General features: G+C 49.7%; 1 protein-coding gene and 1 pseudogene across 1 annotated transcript in view; one reads left to right on the top strand and one right to left on the bottom strand.

Annotated features, from left to right (window-relative positions):
• NMUR1 (neuromedin U receptor 1) overlaps positions 1–23,710 on the bottom strand; it is a 53,440-nt gene that overhangs the window by 3,667 nt on the left and 26,063 nt on the right. The window contains exons 3-6 of the mRNA XM_066621577.1: positions 20,621–21,002; positions 19,957–20,191; positions 6,563–7,478; positions 767–1,184 (exon numbers count right to left, since the gene is read on the bottom strand). Of these exons, the coding sequence (XP_066477674.1) occupies positions 767–1,184; positions 6,563–7,478; positions 19,957–20,191; positions 20,621–21,002 (1,951 nt within the window). The remainder of the gene's footprint in view (positions 1–766; positions 1,185–6,562; positions 7,479–19,956; positions 20,192–20,620; positions 21,003–23,710) is intronic.
• Positions 7,608–7,727, top strand: LOC136646241 (5S ribosomal RNA; annotated as a pseudogene).

Genomic DNA, 23,710 nt, shown 5'->3' with positions numbered 1-23,710 from the left:
GAAGGAAGGACTGGACTATACCACACAACGTGGTTGGCTAACTTCTGAAACAAATTCCACACCTCAGAGGCTTCATTCGTGTCTGTCCCAGAGAGTCTGGCTGGGACTGGGAAGGACAACTCTGCCTTTGAAGAGACACCCAAACTGCACATCCTGCAAGCAACAGCAATGCTGAACTTGGGATAGGGAGGTCCTGCAAGAGGCACCGGAGCCATTCCCAGGGATTTTGACACTCAGGACAATGCTATGCTATCATGACGCTGTGCAGTGTCATGACATCATTAGGGCACATGCACTTCGGTTGCTTCCCCACTCGGGAAGCAGTGGGAGCATGAGGGTGCGCTCCGCGGCCAGCTGGGCAGTTTTGCCCTACCGGTTGCTGAGAGGGCACAAGCATTTTAATTGCTTGCTGAGTGGGAGTGCATGCTCTGGCGCCCCCTCCAGCTGGTACCCAGGGCACGCACCCTGTTTTGCCCCAGGGCTGGTACACCACTGAAAGGCATCACAAGAAGCTGGATTTCGTCTACAATTACCAAGGCCAGGAATGATGAGGCTACTCTATGCAACTTTTGTTTTCCACAACAGGCCTCAATACCCCTTACAGAAGGGAGACTTTGATGCATGACTCTGTCAGGCCCTGGCAAGTCTGAAAGCCCCAGGGAATGAACACAGGCAAAGGCCTTTCTCACAACCAGACTGGGCAATTTATTATTTATGCAGCATCATCAATGCACTTGGCCTTTCCTGCTTGTCGTGAGGAGCTGACGCTCTCAGTGAGGCTTCTGAGAGAAATGGGGCTTCGTTCTCCTCGGCGTTCTCCCCCTCTGGGTCCATCTCGAACTCCTCCATGTCAGACAGTGGCTGCCCGTTGCCCCCAGTGAAGTGCTCGGAAACGGTGCTCCGTGTGGTCCCGCGGGTGCTGTTGGGGGAGTACTTGCGGGATCCCAGCTTCTGAAAGTACCTGCGACACATCACCTCCTTGAACACTTCCCGGAAGCGGGTGGACATCAGGTTGTACAGGATGGGGTTGGCGGCGGAGCTCAGGTAGAAGAAGACTCCGGAGACGATGTGGATAAAGCTGAACATCTGCTGCATCTGGTCCGTCCAGTGGGTGATGAAGCTCCAGACCAGCCGGTCAGTGTGGAAAGGGGCCCAGCAGATCCCAAACACGACCACCAGCACAACTGGGAGGCAAAGACAGGAGACGGCAGTTACACAACAGGCCTTCGACTGGAAGGGTGGACTCAGCAGAATTTGGAAAGCCATTCACACCTCTTGGGAGACACGGGGAATGTCCGGCCTTGGAGTGCAGCAGGTGGGAAAAGCAGCTTTGTCTCCCTCTGCACTATACTAGAACTCAGTGAAACTGACTGTTTCAGGAACAGACTAAAGGAAGTCCCTCCTCTTGCTATAACGTAATTAATGTGGGAATCTGTCTGCCCAAAGGATGTGGGGATGGCCATTAAATGAGAGGCTTTAAAAGGGTCAGGCAGTTCCATGGAGGAAGGGAGGGTTATCCATTCCTTTGAGTCACGATGGCTAAATGGAACCTCCAAGTGCAGAGGAAGTCTACCCTTGAAGAGATGTCCACATTTCCGACTGTCCCCTTGCCTGTGGGGGCGGTCTTTACCCAGCTCCTCTCCGGCAAAGGTGGCGGGAGGAGTCCCAGCTTTCCTCTCTAGTGTGGAACTGGGGTGGGGGCAGGGATCATTCCTGTGCAGCACGGCCCTGGGGGAGATTCCTGCCCCCTTCTCCAGTCCCAGCTGAAGAGGAAGGTCGAGGCTAGCCATTTGGGCAGGCGGCGGCAGCAGTGCTCCAAGTGACACCACCCACTGCCGAAACCATCCTCGTCTTCTCCTCCAGCTCCAAGTTTGGACCCTTAACCATGAACATCACAGTAGGCTATGGAATCTTCTTGTATACCAGTCCCTGCAAATCGACCCCCTCCCCAGTCACAGACCAGGAGGCCTGAACTGGTGCTGTTGTGGCTTATGTGAGAGTCGTGCCCGCTCTGTCCATCATGACAAGGATTGCATTTGTGGGGCTTAGGCCCTGGTTTACATTGCTATATGCCTGGTGAAAGAGGGTGTGCAAGCCTGAGTCTTGTTCCCATGTCCCAGCATAAAGTGGGCCTCTAGCCCAGATTCAAATCACCACTCTGCTTAGAAGTATAATTAAATGAGCGAGGCGGGGGGGGGGGACCTACTGATTGAGAGCACAAGACAGTGGTTGAAGTGCTTTAGGGGGAAACAAAATCTCCGCCAAGAGATCTCGAGAATTATCTGTTTTATTATGTTTAATGTATGCATTTCGATCCTGCAGTGCTCAGTCTCCAGAGGCTAACAAAATCACCATAAAATCCAAAACAATAAAATAGCTTTTAAAAAACCCATTAAAACATTCTAAATATAAACACTTAAGAACTGTAAGCAGTGAGGATGCCAGATCCTGAGACCCTTCAAAAGTTCAAGGTTTAAAAACCAGAGTACAGCAGGGACATGTGGTGGGAGGTGAGGCACAGCCTCCTGACCAGAGTCCTTCAAAAAGTGCCACTGCCATGGCAGTACTTTTTCAAAGGACTCCAGTGGGGAGTCCATACCACCCACCACATGTCCCTGGAGTACAGGTTCATAAAAAGGGATAATTGCAGGCAGAGAAAAGATGCAATCCTGTCTTTCAAAAATGGCTTTGAGTAGCATGGAGTATGAGCATGAAGTCACCAGCAACTCACAATAACAATGCCAGTCTGACACCAATTTATCATCTCTCTGATGCTGACAGAATTGGTGCTCTGATGCTGACAGAGGCTGGTGGTGCCCAAACAAGCCAAGCCAATATTCACGGCCCATAAGCCAGGAGGCTTGGTCTGGCCTCTAGTCACTGGCTGTTTACGTTGAAAGCCCAGCAGTGCTTGGGGTGGAGGTTCATTTCAGGGAGCAAAAATGGGAGGGAAAGGAACTGCCCTGTGTGAATGGGCTCCCAGGAAAGTCTTCTGGCTCAGAGCCAGAGCAGGCTTTGTGTCTCGCCTGCTTTCCTGCAAGCAGCTCCTTACTGTGTGCCTGTTTGCTCCTTGGCTAATAGTAGCTGCTTTTCTCCTTGAGCATCTCAGAGCTCCCAGTTTAAAAAAAAATACAGTAATAACCTCAATTCACAGTCCTCAGTCCGCAATAAAACGAGTAATGTAGTAACTAGCATTTAGATCATACTGTGGGTAAAAGTGTCTGCTTTCAGGCTGATTGATAGAAATGCACCTGCGTTGTTCTCCTTGTCTATAGGGATTTCTCAATTCAGTGGGTTTACAGCGGAAGGACTCATCTCTCTTGCACAGGAGATAAGGCTGCCTACAAATGGAAAATTATTTGAGAATAGAGTCACTCCAGGCATAGTCTGGTGAAAAAAGCAATTTCTTTCATGGTGCAAACCGGTTCTTTGAGTTTGCAGGAAAAGCCGGATGCACACAGGCACTGATGAACTGTTGTGCTTGTGACATCATGATCCCACATTCTCCTACCATTCCCGAATTGGTTTTGCAATCTATAAAAAATGATGCTGCTTTTAAAATAAAATGAAATATAATAACGGAGATGAATCAATTTTCAACTTATTAAGGGTCCAATGCAACTTTCCAGCACTGATGCAGCCCTGCAGGTAGGTCATGTGCTACGTCCTGAGATGGAGGGGCAGTCACAGAGACCTCCTTAAAGTAAGGCAATGTTTCTCCCCTTATCTCGGAGCTGCATTGCAGCTACATCAGTGCTGGAAAGTTGGATAGGATTGGGCCTTAAATGTATAAGCAGCGCTTTAAAAAAAATATTATTTCTGACATCTCTACCAAACCATTCCACAAAAACGGTGGCCATTGCAGATGAAAACATGGGAAGGGTGAGATTGTGAAAAGGGGGGCTTGGGCAGAAGGGCATATAAATGAATAATGTGAAATATGCCACTTTGAAGGAAAGCAGCAAAGAGGACAGCAAGCCTGAAACAGGAAGAGCAGGGCTGAATGTTGATCTGACTAGCAGAACATGTGCAAGTTCCCTGGATGTTGCAAAGTCAAGTTCATCCCTGGGGGAAGATGCATCTGTTGTAAATGCTGCTAAGCACATGACATCCGGCTTGGCCCTCACTTGCAGGAGAACAGAGCCACACAGCACACCTGGGCTAGGATTTCCCATGACATGCTCTCCAGATAGCTCTGTCTGCCAGGGGCAGACCCTCTTTTCTGGTTCTCATCCAGATAAAGCTTTTCTCCTATTTTTGAACTTGTGGGTGAGCTACTCAATATTTATTAGCATGAGTGGCTAGAGTTGTCATTCTTCAGGGTTCGGTTCTGTTCCCTTCCCAGTGGGTCTCTGAAAGCACACCTCCAGTGCACACGCATGGAAATGCAAGCACATGAAATTAAGACAACACAGAAGGGACAGCCAGTTATGCAGCAGCTGCCAGGCCAGACTGGATTTATGGAGAACTTATCGCAGGACTACTGAGATCCATGTGAGGCATAGCAAAGCACCAGGAGGCAGGCTGTTTCTTGGAGATGCAGTGAAGCCAGGATGCTGAAATCGTGCCAGTAGGAGCAAAAACAAATGTGGCACTTTCTCATATTCAAACTCAGGTCTGTGGAGGAGGGTGTGGAGTAGATCACTGGCCTTGTCATAAAAGGCCCAGGAGCTGACTGTGCCAGATGCTCACGGTGGTACGATTGGGGAGGAGTGCCTGAAGAACGAACCACCCTAGGGCTTAGCCCAGCTCAGGTTCTCACCAGATGTTTTCTATAGCAGGCTTCCTGCTCTGAATTCCATCTGCACTGAAGCCCCATCCACACCTGCCTGCTGCAGTCGCTGGCACACTGACACTTTGATGACCAACACTAAATGCTCTTCCACTAATGAAGTAACCAGGCTAGTGACCTTCTGCACCTGGGGAGAATTTAACTGTCTGGCACTGGCTAATCAGAAAGCTGAGTTTCGTCTGGAGGCAGATACTCGATCTGAGCCCCTTCTGGAAGAATCTCTCACTTGCTGCCTTCCTGAATCTGAACCTTTGGCCGCAATTAGCACAGCTGAAAGTGCAGGGCCTTATTATTGATCTGCATTTCTAACCCACCTCATTCTGAACGTTCAACTTGTGGCTTTTTGGAAGCAGTTAGTTACACTGGGAGACTGGACAAAAATCTTGTTACCTTAATTCTAGGAAGTTTGTCTCTGCTGAGAAAAAGAGCGAAAAGTATTTTCTACATGTATTTCCTGTCATTTGACGTATTTTCCCTGGACTGTTGGGGTTAAGCGTTTACAAATCAGCAGAACTCACTGTCACAGAAGAAGACGAACTGGCAGAGATCAGAAATAATGAGGAACGGAAACTGAAACACTCATCAACACAGTGATTAGAATTTTCCTTTAAACACAACCTTAATGCTCGTTTTATAAATGATAACATATATCTTTAAGAAACTGGTGGTGTGCCTTGACAATGCTAGCACCTTGTCAGTGTGCCATGAGATGAAAAGGTTGAAAATTGCTGGGACAGACAGAGAAGGATGACTTGATTTACTGGGACTGCTCTCGGTGGTCTTCAGGACCATCAGCCCTGGTATATTTCTGCAGCACCTGTCAGGGTTCAGTGCACTGCACTGAGGTGATGGACAGATTGCAGGAGGTGGTGCTCAGAGACTATCACTCCAGCCCATGGAAATCATGTGGTGTGCCAAAGGGTACTGAGCTCACATACTCACCTTCTGACCTCACATACTCTTTAACATCTACAGTTATGTATGTCTTCTGCAAACCCTTCCTGGGTACTGCAGACTTATCCTCACTGCTTTCTTGCTGCCACATTCAACTTTCTTTGAAAAATGGCGACCTCCACAAGAACGGAAGTGTCTAGTTCTGGATAAAGCTGACAGATTGAATGGGATTGTTTAAGAAGAAAGGAGGAAACGTAAAGGGGTGCAAGTACCGAGACATAAAGAAAAATGTGCTCTGGCAGTGGAATTGAGAAGACAAAACAGTGGCCATTCATCCAAGCAGTAGCGTAACTAGAGGAGGGGCAAAGCACTAAGTTTTGCAGGCACAAGGGAGGCAAATGCTTCCGTTTGGCTCTTGCTGCCAGGAACAGCTCTGATGGGGAGGGGGAGAAGCCCCTTGCATGGCATGTTCAGGTGCCTGCAAAACTTAGTGCTTTGCACCCCTTCTAGCTATGCTACTGCATCCAAGCATAAAGGGATAATGGTGGAAAGTTACTCAGCAATCAGTGCATGAACTGGTAAAAAATTCAGCAATCAATGCCTTAATTGGATGAAATATTAACTGGCAAAACTCCCTCAATTGATTTTCAGAAGCAACCTTTGTGAAAATTAACTGAGCTGCACATAACTTTAGGTGTGTATCAGGAAACTTTCCCTAACTGAATGTTGCTTTGGGAAGCTGTGAAATCTACCTGTGCATCTACCAGGAATGACTTTGCACCTGGCCTTCGTGGTCCCTAGAAGAGGCTTGAGTTGCTTTCTTAGATCACCCTGCACCAGAAGGCTATTGAAACTTCTGCTCTGGGCTCAACTTACACAACATATTTGTCACCTGCCTCCTTCTGACCCTCTTCTGCTGAAGACGAACATTGTGGTAATCACTGTTGCTTCCTGACTTGGCCTCGAGGACCTCCAGCATCTTCTCCTTCCGCAGCTGCAGACCAATGAGGAGGTACAGGATGCTGATGATGCCCATAGGCAAGAAGAAAAAGACTATGGTTGTGACTTGAATGATGAGGTTGTACATCCAGCGAGACTTCACCAAGGTGCAGGTGGCTGAATCAGGGACCACACCCCAGCCTGGCACGTAGAGGGTCTGTATGCCATGCAGGCTGGTGTTTGGGATGGAGCAGATGATGGACAAGGTCCAGACAGTGATGATGACCCTCTTAGCATGGCTCTTGGTCACCACGTACTTTGCCTTGAGCGGGTGCACCACAGCAATGTAGCGCTCCACGCTGAGCGCGGTCACGTTGAGGATGGAAGCGAAGCACACTGCCTCAAAGAGCAATGTCTTGAAGCAACAGCCCCCAGCCCCCAGGAGGAAAGGGTAGTTGCTCCACATCTCATAGATCTCCAAGGGCATGCCCAACAAGAGCACCAGCAGGTCAGAGACGGCCAAGCTGAACAGATAGTAGTTGGTGGGCGTCCGCATGAAGCGATGTTGGATGATGACCAGGCATGTCAGGGAGTTGCCCACGGCACCAACCACAAAGATCAGGAGGTACGTGGTGCAGATAGGAATGAAGAAGCCTGACCGACGGGGTCCCAAGTATTTCTGTCGGAGCTGCTCTGCAGTCATGTTCAAGACCTCGGAGTCAAAGTAACTCAGTCTTGTCTCCTGGTTGCTGTCATTGCATAAGGCCTGGTAGGCCAGCCTCCCCAGCAGCTCCAGGCTGGACCACTTCAATTCCAGGCCCGAACAGTTGGCAGAGGAGTACATGGTCTCGTGCTGCAAAGAGAGAAGAGCAGGTGAGTGAGTAGGCCTGGGAGTGATGTGGCACAGAAGAAGTCAGGGGTCAGCTTGTAGCTTCCACTGCTGCTTGCTGCGGACGTGCTCTGGCGTCTTTTTCTGATGCTTACCAGCAGCAACTGTTACCCTGCACATCCCTGATCTTGTCTGATCTTGGAAGCTAAGCAGGGTCAGGCCTGGTTAGTACTTGGATGGGAGACCACTTGGGAATACCAGGTGCTGTAGGCTTATACCATAGTCTTTCGAGACTGAAGGTTGCCAACCAACCAGCAGAAAAACAGACATGCACATTAGAACATGCTGTGTTTTTCCTCTTGCCGGTCAAGCCCAGCTGCCCCCAGCCTTCCCTATGCACCTGACAGACATGCTGGTTTGGTAGTCTTGCCCTCCCCGTCATGTTTCAGGCACGGTATTGGTTTGTTTTCCTCTTTTTTCTTTTTGCAGTGCACATGCATTACTCAAATAATTTGACATTCCCCATTTCCGTTCTCAAAAACAAACAAACAAACAAACAAAAGTAGAATTGATTTTTAACACGTTGGCTGTATCAAGGCTGGGGTACTGTTTCATGCTCTGCATGAGGCCATCCCTGAAGGTCACTCAGAAACTTCAACCATAGCAGAGACCACTGCACAAGTCTTGGCTACTGCCAGGAGGTCTGACCATGTCACGCCATGTTCTTTCCACTACACTGGCTACCGCTCTGCTTCCACGTTTCACCACCAGTGGTGTTTCAGCTGACAGGGACATATCCTCCTACTTTCCCCCCAGGAGTCAGGTTTGTGTTATTCTGTTCTCATGGCACTGCTCTGTTATTCTTACTGAGGGTTTTTCATTGATGGTTTCTTAATTACACTGTTTCTGTAATTTGTTGCATTGACTTTGATTGTATCATTGGATTAAGTATTTCTTGTAAGCTGCCTTGGACCTTCCCTTTGGGTGAACAATGGTACAGTCAAAACATTTCAAGTAAATGAATAAGGGAAAAGGTGCAGGCAGTCCTTTCCACTTGCTTCTGCATGGCTAACCAGCCAAGTCAGAGAGGCCATAAAGGGCAAGGAAGCTTCCTTCTGTAAATTGAAAACTTGCCCTAATGAGGAGAATAAAAAGGAGCATAAACTGTGGCAAAAGAAATGTAAGAAGGTGATACGGGAGGCCAAGCGAGACTATGAGGAACATATGGCCAGCAACATTAAGGGGAATAATAAGAGCTTCTTCAAATATGTTAGAAGCAGGAAGCCCGCCAGAGAAGCGGTTGGCCCTCTGGATGGTGAGGGAGGGAAAGGGGAGATAAAAGGAGACTTAGAGATGGCAGAGAAATTGAATGAGTTCTTTGCATCTGTCTTCACAGCAGAAGACCTCGGGCTGATACCGCTGCCCGAACGGCCCCTCCTGACCGAGAAATTAAGTCAGATAGAGGTTAAAAGAGAAGATGTTTCAGACCTCATTGATAAATTAAAGATCAATAAGTTACTGGGCCCTGATGGCATCAACCCAAGAGTTATCAAGGAATTAAAGAATGAAGTTGCAGATCTCTTGACTAAAATATGCAACTTGTCCCTCAAAACGGCCACAGTGCCAGAAGATTGGAGGATAGCAAATGTCACACCAATCTTTTAAAAGGGAAAGAGGGGGGACCTGGGAAACTATAGGCCAGTCAGCCTAATATCTATACTGGATAAGATGGTGGAATGCCTCATCAAAGATAGAATCTCACAACACATAGATGAACAAGCCTTGCTGAGGGAGAATCAGCATGGCTTCTGTAAGGGTAAGTCTTGCCTCACAAATCTTTTAGAATTCTTTGAAAAGGTCAACAGGCATGTGGATGTGGGAGAACCCATGGACATTATATATCTGGACTTTCAGAAGGTGTTCAACATGGTCCCTCACCAAAGGCTACTGAAAAAACTCCACAATCAGAGAATTAGAGGGCAGGTCCTCTCCTGGATTGAGATTGGTTGAAGACCAGGAAACAGAGAGTGGGTGTCAATGGGCAATTTTCACAATGGAGAGAGGTGAAAAGCGGTGTGCCCCAAGGATCTGGAGACAGGGGTGAGCAGTGAGGTGGCTAAGTTTGTAGACGACACCAAACTTTTCCGAGTGGTGAAGACCAGAAGTGATTGTGAGGAGCTCCAGAAGGATCTCTCCAAACTGGCAGAATGGGCAGCAAAATGGCAGATGCGTTTCGATGTAAGTAAGTGTAAAGTCATGCACATTGGGGCAAAAAATCAAAACTTCACATATAGGCTGATGGGTTCTGAGCTGTCAGATCAGGAGAGAGATCTTGGAGTGGTGGTGGACAGGTCAATGAAATTGTCGACCCAATGCGCAGCGGCAGTAAAGAAGGCCAATTCTATGCTTGGGATCATTAGAAAAGGTATTGAGAAGAAAATGGCTAATATTATAATGCCGTTGTACAAATCGATGGTAAGCCCACACCTGGAGTATTGTGTCCAGTTCTGGTCGCTGCATCTCAAAAAGGATATAGTAGAAATGGAAAAGGTGCAAAAGAGGGCAACTAAGATGATTGCTGGGCTGGGGCACCTTCCTTATGAGGAAAGGCTATGGCATTTGGGCCTCTTCAGCCTAGAAAAGAGACGCCTGAGGGGGGACATCACTGAGACATACAAAATTATGCACGGGAAGGATAAAGTTGATAGAGAAATGCTCTTTACACTCTCACATAACACCAGAACCAGAGGACATCCACTAAAATTGAGTATTGGGAGGGTTAGGACAGACAAAAGGAAATATTTCTTTACTCAGCATGTGGTCGGTCTGTGGAACTCCTTGCCAAAGGATGTGGTGACGGCATCTGGCCTGGATGCCTTTAAAAGGGGATTGGACAAGTTTCTGGAGGAAAAATCCATTATGGGGTACAAGCCATGATGTGTATGCACAACCTCCTAATTTTAGAAATGGGCTAGGTCAGAATGCCAGTACAAGGGAGGGCACCAGGATGAGGTCTCTTGTTATCAGGTGTGCTCCCTGGGGGATTTGGTGGGGCTGCTGTGAGATACAGGAAGCTGGACTAGTTGGGCCTATGGCCTGATCCAGTGGGGCTACTCTTATGTTCTCACTCTGCAGTGAACCGGACTCAACCTTCCTTCTGGTCAACAGAGTGGAAAGCTCTGGGGTAACCGGCACATACATGTGACCTCACATTTGCATTAGACAAGGGCCAAAATGTCACCTTCAGTTTTGTGGTCTCATTCACAGGTTGCAAAAGTGGGAGGAACATTTGGATTATTTTCAAGGCCATCATTCTGATGCATTCTGGGGGGAAATGATGGTCAATAGCTGGGAGGCATGCTACAGAGTTTTACCACCAGACCCTGGAAACGGTAACTAGGCAGAAATGTTTCCCCCAAATCCTCCAAATTTGACCAAAAGTTCTCACTAAAATTATTTGTCTGAGTTCTAGTTTGTACAACAATACTCCAATAGCATAGCTAGAGGGGAGGCAGTACAGTAAATACAGCAGGCACCACAGCACGTTGTGTAAGCGACCCCCCCCCCCCCACTCACCACTGGAGCCATTCCAGGCAGCACCTGTACTGCTGCCCAGAATGACTTCAACACTGAGTGGGAGAGGTTGCTTACATGGCGCAGCAACTCCTGTACTTACTGCGCCCCCCCCCCCGGCTGGTCCAAACTATTAAAAAGATGTCTAAGAGCAAGAGTGCTTGTGCATGATGCTGTCACTGCCCCAGATGGCTCAGGTGGCGAGTGGTAAGTGCTGCTTACACAACTTGTTACAGCGCCTCCAATATTCACTGCACTGCCCTCCCCCCTGGCTATGCTACATGCAGGGATGGTGTGACCTGGAATGCTATGTGATGCTGCCTGGGGTCCACCACTGCAACCTCTGTACACACACACACAGAGAAAGCCCCTCACCATGCCCCTTGCATAGTTTCTTCAAATGCAGAAGTGCAGGACTTCGGTTTCATTTAAAGGGAGCATAAGAATGAAGGAGCTCCTTAGTGAAGGAGGGAAGGAGCTACATGATCCACTTTCTGTTTACTTTTAGCAGGCAGAAAGCAGACCAGTGAGGCTTGTGTTCATGGCAGGCTGCAGGGAAGTAGCGGTATCAGCAGTTGGGGTGAAGGGCATCCCAAATCTGCTGACCTCTTGCCGCCCCACGGCAACCTGCATCATCCTGCCTCCCAAATGGACTGCTTTGTGCAATTACAGAGCAATTCCAGCCATTGTCAGCCTTGTCGGCGCAGAAGTAAATCTCATTTACTTCTATGGGATTTATTCTCATCTAAGTGCATCTACTGTAAGATTGTAAAACTACCGTAAACATTTTCATGCTGTTTGTATTTAGGCTTTGAATTCTCAGCTCTGGTACACCCAGAGGCCCCTCCAATGGTTCTAGACAAATCCCTCACAAAAATGTCATGTTCTCAAAGATGTAGATTTCCAGACATGTTGGAGCCATGGGGGGAAATCAGGGTGTTTTTCAGGAAAGAAATGAACATTTGGGGAAAAACTGGAATCTACACAATAGCAACTTTCATATCATACCTAAGCTCAGTGTAATACTTTAAGAGCATTAAATGTGTTATATATGGACTAGCTACTGGATAAAATTATACTGTTTGCTACTCTTATAAAATTTAAACATGTAAATGCCTTTACTTTATTAAAATAATTTTTAAGAAATGCGCCCACAAAGACTGCATGTTGCTGCACCCTCGGGTACCCTGTGCATGTCTTTGTTTTTGCCAATTAGGAAATGGGGGGGGATAATTTGAAAATAGAAACTATGAAGATTGTTGTAAACAAATGGAAAGTTTTATTATCAGGACATAGAAACAGTGCTGCAGTTCAGGCATCACCTTAGTGGCATAGCTAGAGAGGGTGCAAAGCACTAAGTTTTGCAGGCACCTGAACACGTTGTACAAGCGGTCCCTCCCCCTCCTCTTCAGAGCCATTCCTGGGCGCTGGGAGCAAAACAGAGGCAAATGTGTTACCTATATTTAAGAACCTACACCCTGGTTCGAACCTTAGTTACTCCTCCATTTATTGCAGAAGACTTTGTGGACAACAGCTCATCTCACATATGATCAAATGGTTTGCAAAACCACCTGCTGTGGTAGCTTTCAAGGGGTCAGAAAACTCTCCACAGTTCTTACTGCGACAGGCTAACATGGCTGCCTCTCTGGAAGTCGTCCCAGAGCTTTCCAGTGGGCAATGATGTTAAAATTGTTGTGCAGATGTTGTGCGAGTGCCTGAGAAGGCTTCCTGGACTTAAGCCTGCAGATTGATAGATGAGGAAGATCGGCCTGCACTGGTAAAAGTGGGTTGTTGGTGATTTTTCTGTATTCTTTCACTAAAGCCTCTTGTCTCCATAGGGCTGGTGGTGCTACGTGGCTCAAGACGGAACCCTTAAATACATGTATCTAGAGTCTGGTTACAGTTATTAAGGGACAGGCACTCTTCACTTGCTCAGGAGCCCTTTATTTCACAAGTCTCTTCACCAAGTTCCATACCAGTCGCATTTTTTGGAGCTTATGCCTTGCCTGAAAGGAGCGCCCTTTTTTTTGGCTGGCAGTCCTGCATCCCATTGAACTCAAATGCCAGCTGTCACTGGAAATTTGGAGAAGGGTAGGCATTTTGCCCAAGCTCAGAGACAGTACAGTCTGAGCAGTATTGCTACTGTGTGTACACAGTAGGGTTGAGCCTCCCCTGGAAATGGGGGTGCACCACCCCAACCTCCCTGTTTGCCACAACATTTCCAGCAAGGGAGGTGGGCAAGGCAGCAGGGCCTGCACTTTTTCAGATTCCCAGTGCTGAAGGTCCTTTCTTCCCATTTAACTGCCCCTGCTTCCAGCATCCCATCCAACTGGTTGACAACCTCATCCATCACCAATCCAGCAAACACAGACTTGATTTGCATCTTCAGCCAAACATTCTGCCTTCCTATTGACAGCTCCATACCAATATGAATCATTTCGTACAGTCTTTCAGTCTACTAGCAACGCAGCCCTTTCTCAGCCTCCTTGTGACCCAGTTGACAGGCTCCCACTGGGGACAAAATTGCCCTGATTTGCCTGTCTGTCAACATTCATTGGCATGGCCAGCTTTTGAGCCTCTCATTGCATTCTCTAAGAACATCCTTTGAGCTACCTGTGCCTGGTTACCTTGAGGGCTACCATGAGTGCCTGTGCTGCTCCAGTACCAGCCAAGAAAGATGCTGGCTGAGCATCGTGTAAGGGCTGCGGCAGCCCTCCTGCCTGCTCTCTCTTTGTCAGCTGGCCCTTCCTAGCTCAATGTGGACTGGGGGGGGGAACGGACAGACTGATATACAGCACTGCTTACATGCCACCCTGGAAGCTGATGGCCAGACCCTGTTTGTTCCCAGGTATTTAGAGAGAGACTGCCTCTGAACCTGGAGGCTTCTTTGTTACCATGGCTAGCAGCTTCTGATGGGCCAGCCAGATGGGCATGGATCTCATCCTTTACAACAACTTCCTTGCTGGGTCAGGCCAAAGGTCGAGCATCTCCTTTCCTGCAGCTGCTGACCAGATGCTTCCAGGCATTCACAAGCAGGGCAGGAAGGTGCCAGCTTTTCCTTGGCCCCCAACCCAACATTCGTAGCTGATCTACGCTTTGAATGGCAAACACATATCTGGGAATCCCAGGGTGGGAAACGTGCCCTCAAGGAGACTGCAGAAGAAGCTTTTCCACACTTGCAGCACTTGCCCTTAGAATACCAGCCAGCCAGAACATAAGAACAGCCCCACTGGATCAGGCCAGAGGCCCATCTGGTCCAGCTTCCTGTATCTCACAGCGGCCCACCAAATGCCCCAGGGAGCACACCAGATAACAAGAGACCTACAAGGCTTCCTGGGAATTGTAGTTAAGAACATAAGAACAGCCCCACTGGATCAGGCCAGAGGCCCATCTAGTCCAGCTTCCTGTATCTCACAGCGGCCCACCAAATGCCCCAGGGAGCACACCAGATAACAAGAGACCTACAAGGCTTCCTGGGAATTGTAGTTAAGAACATAAGAACAGCCCCACTGGATCAGGCCAGAGGCCCATCTGGTCCAGCTTCCTGTATCTCACAGCGGCCCACCAAATGCCCCAGGGAGCACACCAGATAACAAGAGACCTCATCCTAGTGCCCTCCCTTGCATCTGGCATTCTGACATAGCCCATTTCTAAAATCAGGAGGTTGCGCATACACATCATGGCTTGTACCCCGTAACGGATTTTTCCTCCAGAAACTTGTCCAATCCCCTTTTAAAGGCATCCAGGCTAGTCGCCATCACCACCTCCTGTGGCAAAGAGTTCCACAGACCAACCACATGCTGAGTAAAGAAATATTTTCTTTTGTCTGTTCTAACTCTCCCAACACTCAATTTTAGTGGATGTCCCCTGGTTCTGGTGTTATGTGAGTGTGTAAAGAGCATCTCCCTATCCACTCTGTCCATCCCCTACATAATTTTGTATGTCTCAATCATGTAAGCCATTTAGTTATTTGATTTTTCTCTGTAAACCGCTTTGTGAACTTGTAGTTGAAAAGCTGTATATAAATACTGTTAATAATAATAATAATAATGTCCCCCCTCAGGCATCTCTTTTCTAGGCTGAAGAGGCCCAAACGCCATAGCCTTTCCTCATAAGGAAGGTGCCCCAGCCCCGTAATCATCTTAGTAGCTCTCTTTTGCACCTTTTCCATTTCCACTATGTCTTTTTTGAGATGCGGCGACCAGAACTGGACACAATACTCCAGGTGTAGCCTTACCATCGATTTGTACAACCGCATTATAATATTAGCCATTTTTTTTTCTCAATACCTTTCCTAAAGACCCCAAGCATAGAATTGGCCTTCTTCACTGCCGCCGCACATTGGGTCAACACTTTCATCGACCTGTCCACCACCACCCCAAGATCTCTCTCCTGATCTGACAGCTCAGAACCCATCAGCCTATATGTGGAGTTTTGATTTTTTGCCCCAATGTGCATGACTTTACACTTACTTACATCGAAACGCATCTGCCATTTTGCTGCCCATTCTGCCAGTTTGGAGAGATCCTTCTGGAGCTCCTCACAATCACTTCTGGTCTTCACCACTCGGAAAAGTTTGGTGTTGTCTGCAAACTTAGCCACCTCGCTGCTCAACTCTGTCTTTAGGTCATTTATGAAGAGGTTGAAGAGCACGGGTCCCAGGACAGATCCTTGGGGCACGCCGCTTTTCACCTCTCTCCATTGTGAAAATTGCCCATTGACACCCACTCTCTGTTTCCTGGTCTTCAACCAATCTCAATCCAGGAGAGGACCTGCCCTCTAATTCCCTGACTGTGGAGTTTTTTCAGTAGCCTTTGGTGAGGGACCATGTCGAACACCTTCTGAAAGTCCAGACATATAATGTCCATGGGTTCTCCCACATCCACATGCCTGTTGACCTTTTCAAAGAATTCTATAAGGTTCGTGAGGCAAGACTTACCCTTACAGAAGCCATGCTGATTCTCCCTCAGCAAGGCCTGTTTGTCTTTGTGTTCTGAGATTCTATCTTTGATGAGGCATTCCACCATCTTACCCGGTATGGATGTTAGGCTGACCGGCCTATAGTTTCCCGGGTCCCCCCTCTTTCCCTTTTTAAAGATAGGCATGACATTTGCTATCCTCCAATCTTCTGGCACCGTGGCCGTTTTGAGGGACAAGTTGCATATTTTAATCAAGAGATCAGCAACTTCATTCTTTAATTCCTTGATAACTCTTGGGTTGATGCCATCAGGGCCCGGTGACTTACTGACCTTTAATTTATCAATGAGGTCTGAAACATCTTCCCTTTTAACCTCTATCTGACTTCAAGCGGCTTCCCATGTTCACCAGAAGCTCAGTTTTCCAAGCCCACATTTCCTGCTGAAAATGCTCTTCAGAGCTCCATTAGCAAGGGAAAAGCAATCAGCTATTGTTATTTCACTTCGCCCTCTCTGGTCCTTTAAGGCCTCTGTCCCCATTACTGGTGGGCCCTCATCCTTTGCAATAAAACTGCATTTATTGAGTAAATGTTTGAAAAGCACTCCAGTGCTGAGGAAAGGGAAGAGCCCAGCCTTTCAAGAAAGCTTTTTAAAAAACGTTTGAAAATTGTGGCAGGGAGAGGAGAAAGGAAGAGTCCCCCCCTCCCCCTGAAAAAAAAAATGGCAGGGCATAATTGCAGGGGCAGGAGAAATAGCCTTGCAGGGGTTTGCCCCTCTTAAAAAGTAAGGGTGATGAAACTTCCCAATTTGAGGGGCAGCGTGGGCAGGACCCCAGCTTCTAAAGAGGCAAAATAATTATCATGATGACAGAACATTATAAGTCTGATTCTCAGGTGCTGGGGAGCAAACAAAAGGAGGTGGCTCTTGGCTGGAGGCACCTGGTTAGGTCACCATGGGAAGCAGGAGCTGGACTAAATGGATCACTGGTCTGATTCAGCCAGTGCCAGGAAAGCTACCCTGCTTGGCTGTGCAATCCGCTTCCTTCGAGGAGGTCTGGGCAGCTCCACTGGTCTGCCTCCTTTTTCTTCTCCTCTGCAGCTGTTTTCCTTTCTCTTTCACCTGTCTGGTCAGCTGCATAGTACTGGGATTTCTATCATCTCCATTTGTTTCTGTTGCTTCCCCCCACCCCCACCCCAATTGATAATATTGGAAATAAACCCTCAATAAATTAGCACAGGCTCATTTCAGTGACTCTGTCCTGGCTCCTCTTTTAACTCCTTACATGCCAGACATAGTGAGGAGGTGCACCACAAGCCAATGGCCAAAGATCCCTCCACAGGATTCTCCATCACGTCTGCATTCCACATTCCCACACTCCACACAAGAGTGTCTCTGCGGGGCACTCTTGGAAACTCCCCAGAGGGCTTTGGTTGGCCACTGCAATAAAGTGGATGCTAGACAAGATGGACTTTTGCTCAGATCCAGTCAATGTCTTTGTCCTTTTGATCTCCCTCTCCCCAAAGCCTGGAAAGCATTGGTCAATCCTCCCAAGCAGGTCATGGCATCCAGATATGCTCCTTCCCATTCCTCTTCCTGTACCCCAATCAAGCTAAGAAGACTGATACACATTAGAAGGGCTCAGGGTGTTTCACCCCCTGGGGTCTATGGGGGGCATTCCCTCCCAGATTTCTGAATGATAGAATATTCTGCTTTGAAATGTATGTTTTTTGGTGTTTTTTGGACAGATGTACAGCAATGAAGAAGTCAAAGGGGCTCCAGAGCTGATGCTCGCACACCAGATCAAAGCTGGATCATAGATTCTGTGTTAAAGATGTGAAATGTAGCCTTGGAGGCATGGCTTGGATCAGTCCAATTCTTGATTTACTGGTGTCTGATTGAGCCTTACTGTAGTGTTGTTAAATGGACACATTAATGCCATTCATCTGTCGAGGCTCTAGAGCCTTAGGGCCAAATAAACAGGACTTCAATCACCTCCTTTGGTTTGGCACAACAATGCCTCCCCCCCCATAAATGCCCACCCCACTCAAAGGGCCCCTGATTCAGCCTGGAACTCTACAGGGGAGTAGAGGACACAAACACTCCCCCATCACAATCCCCACCTGAATCACCCCTCCCCACACATGCTAGTTGACCTGCAAAAAAGCTTCAGTTAGCTTCCAGAATAATTTTTTTTCTAGAACAAATCACACAAGAGAGCAATTTGGATCAGGACCATGCCTGGAGGGAGGGTCTACACTCCCTAACCTCCACAGACCAGATCTCCCAGGTTAGCACAACCGTTCAGTTGACCTTGGGAAACCCTTGGGAAAGCCTGACCTACCTCACAGGATTGTTGTGAGGCCAAACAGAGGGAAGGAACCATCTACCTTGAGTTTCTTGGAAGAAGGGTGGTATTAAGATGTGGAATGGAATCTATCTATCAATCTATCTAGGTTGATTCAGAAATAATTCCCACTTGGAAATAAGTCCCTCAACCTGCAGCAGCCTTGCAGATACCTCCAAGGAGACTCAAAGACACTAGACTCTCCCTACTGCTCCTTCCCAACAGATAGAATTCAGTGGAACCCTGCCCCTGAATACAGAAGCTCCATATGGCCACTGTGGCTAATAGCCATTAATACACACCTGTAGCCAGAAAGTCTTGGGATCTACTGGTAGATCTGGAAGGCCTGCAACATTTGTTAACATTTCAGCAACAACCAGGTTTTTCCTCCTAACTGAGGCTACGAAAGTGAAGAAATTCTTGGAGGGAACCAGGTGTGAATTTCTACGTGACAAGACTGTGAGCGAGCTCCGTTCTGGCCCCGCAAGCAGGTGCCTGGACTGAGTGTGTGCTCAGTAGCAAGCTGTGCACCATAATAAGGCAAAATGAATGCACAATCCTCCCCCAGCCCCAGTTGCTGAGCTTTGGGATTGCATCCCACAAGCCTGACAATTGCTGGCCTGCCTGAGCATTACGGGTCCCACCTCCTTCTTAAATGCACCTTCTCATTGTATTCAGTGGCAAGTGTCTAGACTGAGGTTTGCAGCCTTTTTAGGAAAGAGAAGAAGTTATTTGTGACTCACTTGAGTCCTGGTGCTTTTCGTGGAACAGACAGCCCGCTCCTACCTCAACCCCCTCCCACTGATGTAGCTGGGCTTCCAGAGCAGATGCTGTATCCTGTGTGGGAGTGAAGTCCTGGTGGCTTCCTGTGATGAAGTGGCCATTTGTTCCTTTGCCCAGAGGAAAGCCCGTTGCTGTGATGGGTCTATTCAGACCTGGGCCAGCAATTTTGCTAGTCAGAGTGGACCAGAACGGAAGGTGGATCAGGGTTGGGAAGGGGAAGAGGACATCAGTGGAGCTGCCACTGCTGAAACCACCCCCTTCCCAGCCTCAACACACACCCCTCCCTGCCCCAGTCTCCACCCTGTTTTCCTCCCTTCTAAAGTCTTCTAAACATATGGGGTCATCACTGCATCTTGAGGCAGTGAGTTCCACACGAACGATCCAACAGGTGCCAAATACCTTCCCTTCTTTGGGGGGGGGGGTCTAATTTCAGCAGAGGAGTCGAAGATCAAATCTTGCAAAAAAAAAGTCTCCCTCCCACTGTTTTCACACCGTCCTTATTTCTGGGAGCCTCCCTTTGGCCCAGACCCAAGTGAGACTTGACAACAGGGACTAGTGGAGTGGGTTCCTAGCCAGGAATCAGCTGCTTCCCCCATGAACTGGGGCCCCGGCCTGGCGGAAGGGGCTTTAGTCCCTGCTATGGTCCCAGCTGGGATTGAGGCTGCACAGCTGTTTGCCCTGAGAAAAAGTTCACAAGAACATAAGAAGAGCCCCACTGGATCAGGCCATAGGCCCATCTAGTCCAGCTTCCTGTATCTCACAGCGGCCCACCAAATGCCCCAGGGATTCTGGTGCGAGTGTAGGAGAGAGGCTCAAGTGATGTACAAGAGGTGTGTGTGAGGACCAAGCGCAGCCTGGGGCCAGACCTGTCCACCTGCTTTCCTACCTTCGGCCTCTCCTTCTTCACTTCAGCAGCCCAGTGGTGGGTCAGCCACCTGGCACCCAAGGCGGATTCCTCCCAGTCGCCTCCTGCCAGCTGGTCAGCTCTTCCCTCGGGTGGCCCAACTGCTCCCCCCCTCTGCCCAGCCCCCTGTTCCCAGGGCAGGCCCCCCTCTTGCCCAGCCACCTCACTGTCCTGGGCTGGTTCATCAGTGCCAGGACTGCGGTCCAGGCGTGCCTTGCTGGGATAGATGGGGAAAATGAGAGCACCTCTGAGCATGTGCAGAGTCCGGCATTCTGACCCTAAGTGACGCCACCAGCCAGCGCTGCCCCCAAATTCCAGGAGCGGGGTGGGGGGGCCTTCCAGGGCAGACTGCGTGGCTCCTGGCAGGCTTCACAGCCCAATCCTATGCATGTCTACTCAGAAGTAAGTCCCATTAGTTTCAATGGGGCTTACTCCCAGGAAAGTGCGGATAGGATGGGTTGTCAGCCCCGGGACCCCTTGGCTCCGTCTCCCACTGCTCAGCCTGCCCGGCGCCTCCCTGTCCGCAGAGCCCTGGCCCCGATCCTGCGCCCCGGCACTGCCCGCCGCCCTTCCAGGGCGCCTCGACGGCTGGCAGCGCGGCGGGTCCCACCCCTGGCCCGATCCTGCGAGGGCGCCCGAGGCTCACCTGTCCCGGAGCTCAGCCGGCCCGGCGAAGCGAGGCACGTCCCGCCCTGCGCTCCGCTCCGCTCTGCGCCGCTCCGTCCGAGCGCCGGGCGCCGCAGGGAGGCTGGCGCGGCGCTCGCAGGGCTTTGAAGGAGCCGGCAGGGGGCGTGCCCGCCGCCGCGCCTCCCCCGCACCCCCGGCCCCGCCTGCCGGGCAGGAACGCTGCACATGCCCAGGGGCACACTTCTTTTCGCAGAGCCGTTCTCCGCAAAGAGGCAGGAGGGCGCATTGCGCCCGGTGGCGTAGCTGGAGGGGGTGCAAGGCGCTAAGTTTTGCAGGAAGCCTCACCGCGGCGTGCAGGCGGTCCCTGCCCTCTGCTTTGGAACCTGGCACCAGTGGCGTAGCTAGAGGGGGTGCAGAGCACTAAGTTTTGTAGGGAGCCTCACCGCGGTGTGCAAGCGGCAGCTCCCCTTCAGAGCAATTCTGGGGCTCCCACCGCCTGGAATGGCTTCGGAGGGGGAGCGCTTGAACGCCGCAGTGAGGCTCCCTGCAAAACTTAACACTTTGCCCCCCTCTAGCTACGCCACTGCTTGTATCTCCCCTCCAGGCACTGCATGTCCTCCACACCTGGAAACCAGGTTTCCCAGCCACCCAGCCACCCACCAAGCACTGTCTCAACCGCCAGATACGACTTTCTGGAGCTGAGCAGGGAATCCTTGCAGGGAAGCCAGAGCACAAAACGAAGTGCCAAGTAAGTTTCACATGGTTTTGTGGCAGGACTTCTCAGGTCCAACCTGGATGTGACTTTCAGGCTTGCTTTTCTTCCCACTGAATAGAAGGTGGGGGGTCCTCTCTGGTTTGGGAGAATGACAGTTGGGGAGAGGGCAGGATAGCTGCTGCTGTGGTGATTCCTGCCTTTCCTCTTCCCGTGTGTGCAATTTAGCCTGGAAAGAAAACTCCCATTGAACCCAATGCAAGGAATTCCCCCCCCCCCAAGAATAAACAAAATAAGAGGGGGAGAGGATCTGGGTTTTAAAATTATGTCTAGTTTGGCCCTCGATGAGCCATTGGGTAGAATCCTTCTTGCTCACATTTTCTTAGAGCAGTGATTCCCAAACACTGAGCCACGAGAACCAGTCAGGAGAGCCACAGAATCCTCGTGAAAAGCCCTCCACCCTATAGGATTGTAATCCTAATGGGGAGCCAGGGCCAATAGACCTTGACCAGTAGGTCAAGGGAGCCGCCAGTCAACAAAGTTTGGGAACCACTGTCTTTGAGTCAAACTGGATGTGGTGCTAACCTATCTTTAAATTCCCTGCTTGGGGTTCTCCATGGCTTGCTTTCAACCAAATGCATCCACAGGGACCCCAATCTAGATCTGGGCCATAGTATGGGGGGGGGGGAGAGATTTTAACTTTCCTCTGCCACTGTTTTCCTGCTGAAAATCATCCCCCCCAACACACACACAGCCACTAGTAAAGTTCATATGCCTGTTAAACATCACATCTAAGCTGACCCTTGTATTTTTCACAAGTAAGCAGATCAGCAACATTTAAAAATCCAACCTGAGCATCTCTCCAGCTGAGAATATCCCAGGCCTCCATGGGGCTCCTGGTGCTTCCAATCTTGACAGACTGTGACCCATGAATCAGCCATGGATTATGGCCTGCCCAGGTGCTCTTTCTCTCAATACCGAGCTAAACAAGCGCATCGGTAAAGCAGCTACCACGTTTTCCAGACTCACAAAGAGAGTCTGGTCCAACAAGAAGCTGACGGAACATACCAAGATCCAGGTCTACCGAGCTTGCGTCCTGAGTACACTTCTGTACTGCAGTGAGTCATGGACTCTTCGCTCACAACAGGAGAGGAAACTGAATGCTTTCCACATGCACGGCATCACCTGGCAGGACAAAGTTCCAAACAACACAGTCCTGGAACGTGCTGGAATCCCTAGCATGTATTCACTGCTGAAACAGAGACGCCTGCGTTGGCTCGGTCATGTTGTGAGAATGGATGATGGCCGGATCCCAAAGGATTTCCTCTATGGAGAACTCGTGCAAGGAAAGCGCCCTACAGGTAGACCACAGCTGCGATACAAGGACATCTGCAAGAGGGATCTGAAGGCCTTAGGAGTGGACCTCAACAGGTGGGAAACCCTGGCCTCTCAGCGGCCCGCTAGGAGGCAGGCTGTGCAGCATGGCCTTTCCCAGTTTGAAGAGACACTTGGCCAACAGACTGAGGCAAAGAGGCAAAGAAGGAAGGCCCACAGCCAGGGAGACAGACCAGGGACAGACTGCACTTGTTCCCAGTGTGGAAGGGATTGTCACTCCCGAATCGGCCTTTTCAGCCACACTAGACGCTGTTCCAGAACCACCATTCAGAGCACAATACCATCGTCTTTTGAGACTTAAGGTTGCCAACACTTAGGTGCTTGATAACACCTGCCTGCAGTGGCTTAGCTAGAGGTGGTGCAAAGCACTAAGTTTTGCAGGCGCCTGAATGCTACCTCCCATTCGGAACCATTCTGGGCGATGGGAGCAAAACAGAGGCGCATTCGTTTTGCTCCCCCTGCCCGGAGTGGCTCTGAAGGGAAGAGGGCGGGGCCACTTGCATGGAGTGTTCAGGTACCTGCAGAACTTAGTGCTTTGCACCCTCGAGCTTCACCACTGCCTGCCTGCTCCTTGTTTCTGCAGTCCCAGGCAGGTGTGCAAAGCAGAGAGTGAGAGATGGTGCGTGGTGAGCTGCACCACCACCTGTCAGGCTGGCTGCCTCACAGACAAGCAGGTTTGCAGGCCAGAAAGTGGCATCAGGAAGACTCTCCGTACCTCACACTGTTGGTGAAGGCTCCAGCTGCTCCAGTGCTCCTAGGCTCCTGTGTGTGGAGGCAAATATTCCTTGCAAGGGAAAGATCCAGGCACCTCTGTGGACCAATGCAAGGCAAATATTTGCCATGCCACTTGGCGGGTGAACAGTGTGCAACACTGTGCTCCTTCAGCCTCTGTGGTGGCAACAGGTTTTTTCTGAGTAGCATCCAAGCAGGGAACAAAGCAGCTTCTGTGGGTGTTTCAGAGAGGTGGGGCGAGGCGAGGCGAGGCTTGTCCAGGATCCCTTT

Source organism: Tiliqua scincoides, chromosome 3 (genome assembly GCF_035046505.1).
Source record: "Tiliqua scincoides isolate rTilSci1 chromosome 3, rTilSci1.hap2, whole genome shotgun sequence".
Classification (NCBI taxonomy): domain Eukaryota; kingdom Metazoa; phylum Chordata; class Lepidosauria; order Squamata; family Scincidae; genus Tiliqua; species Tiliqua scincoides.
The sequence above is the reverse complement of the archived record's forward strand: the minus strand, read 5'-3'. Positions and strand labels throughout refer to the sequence as shown.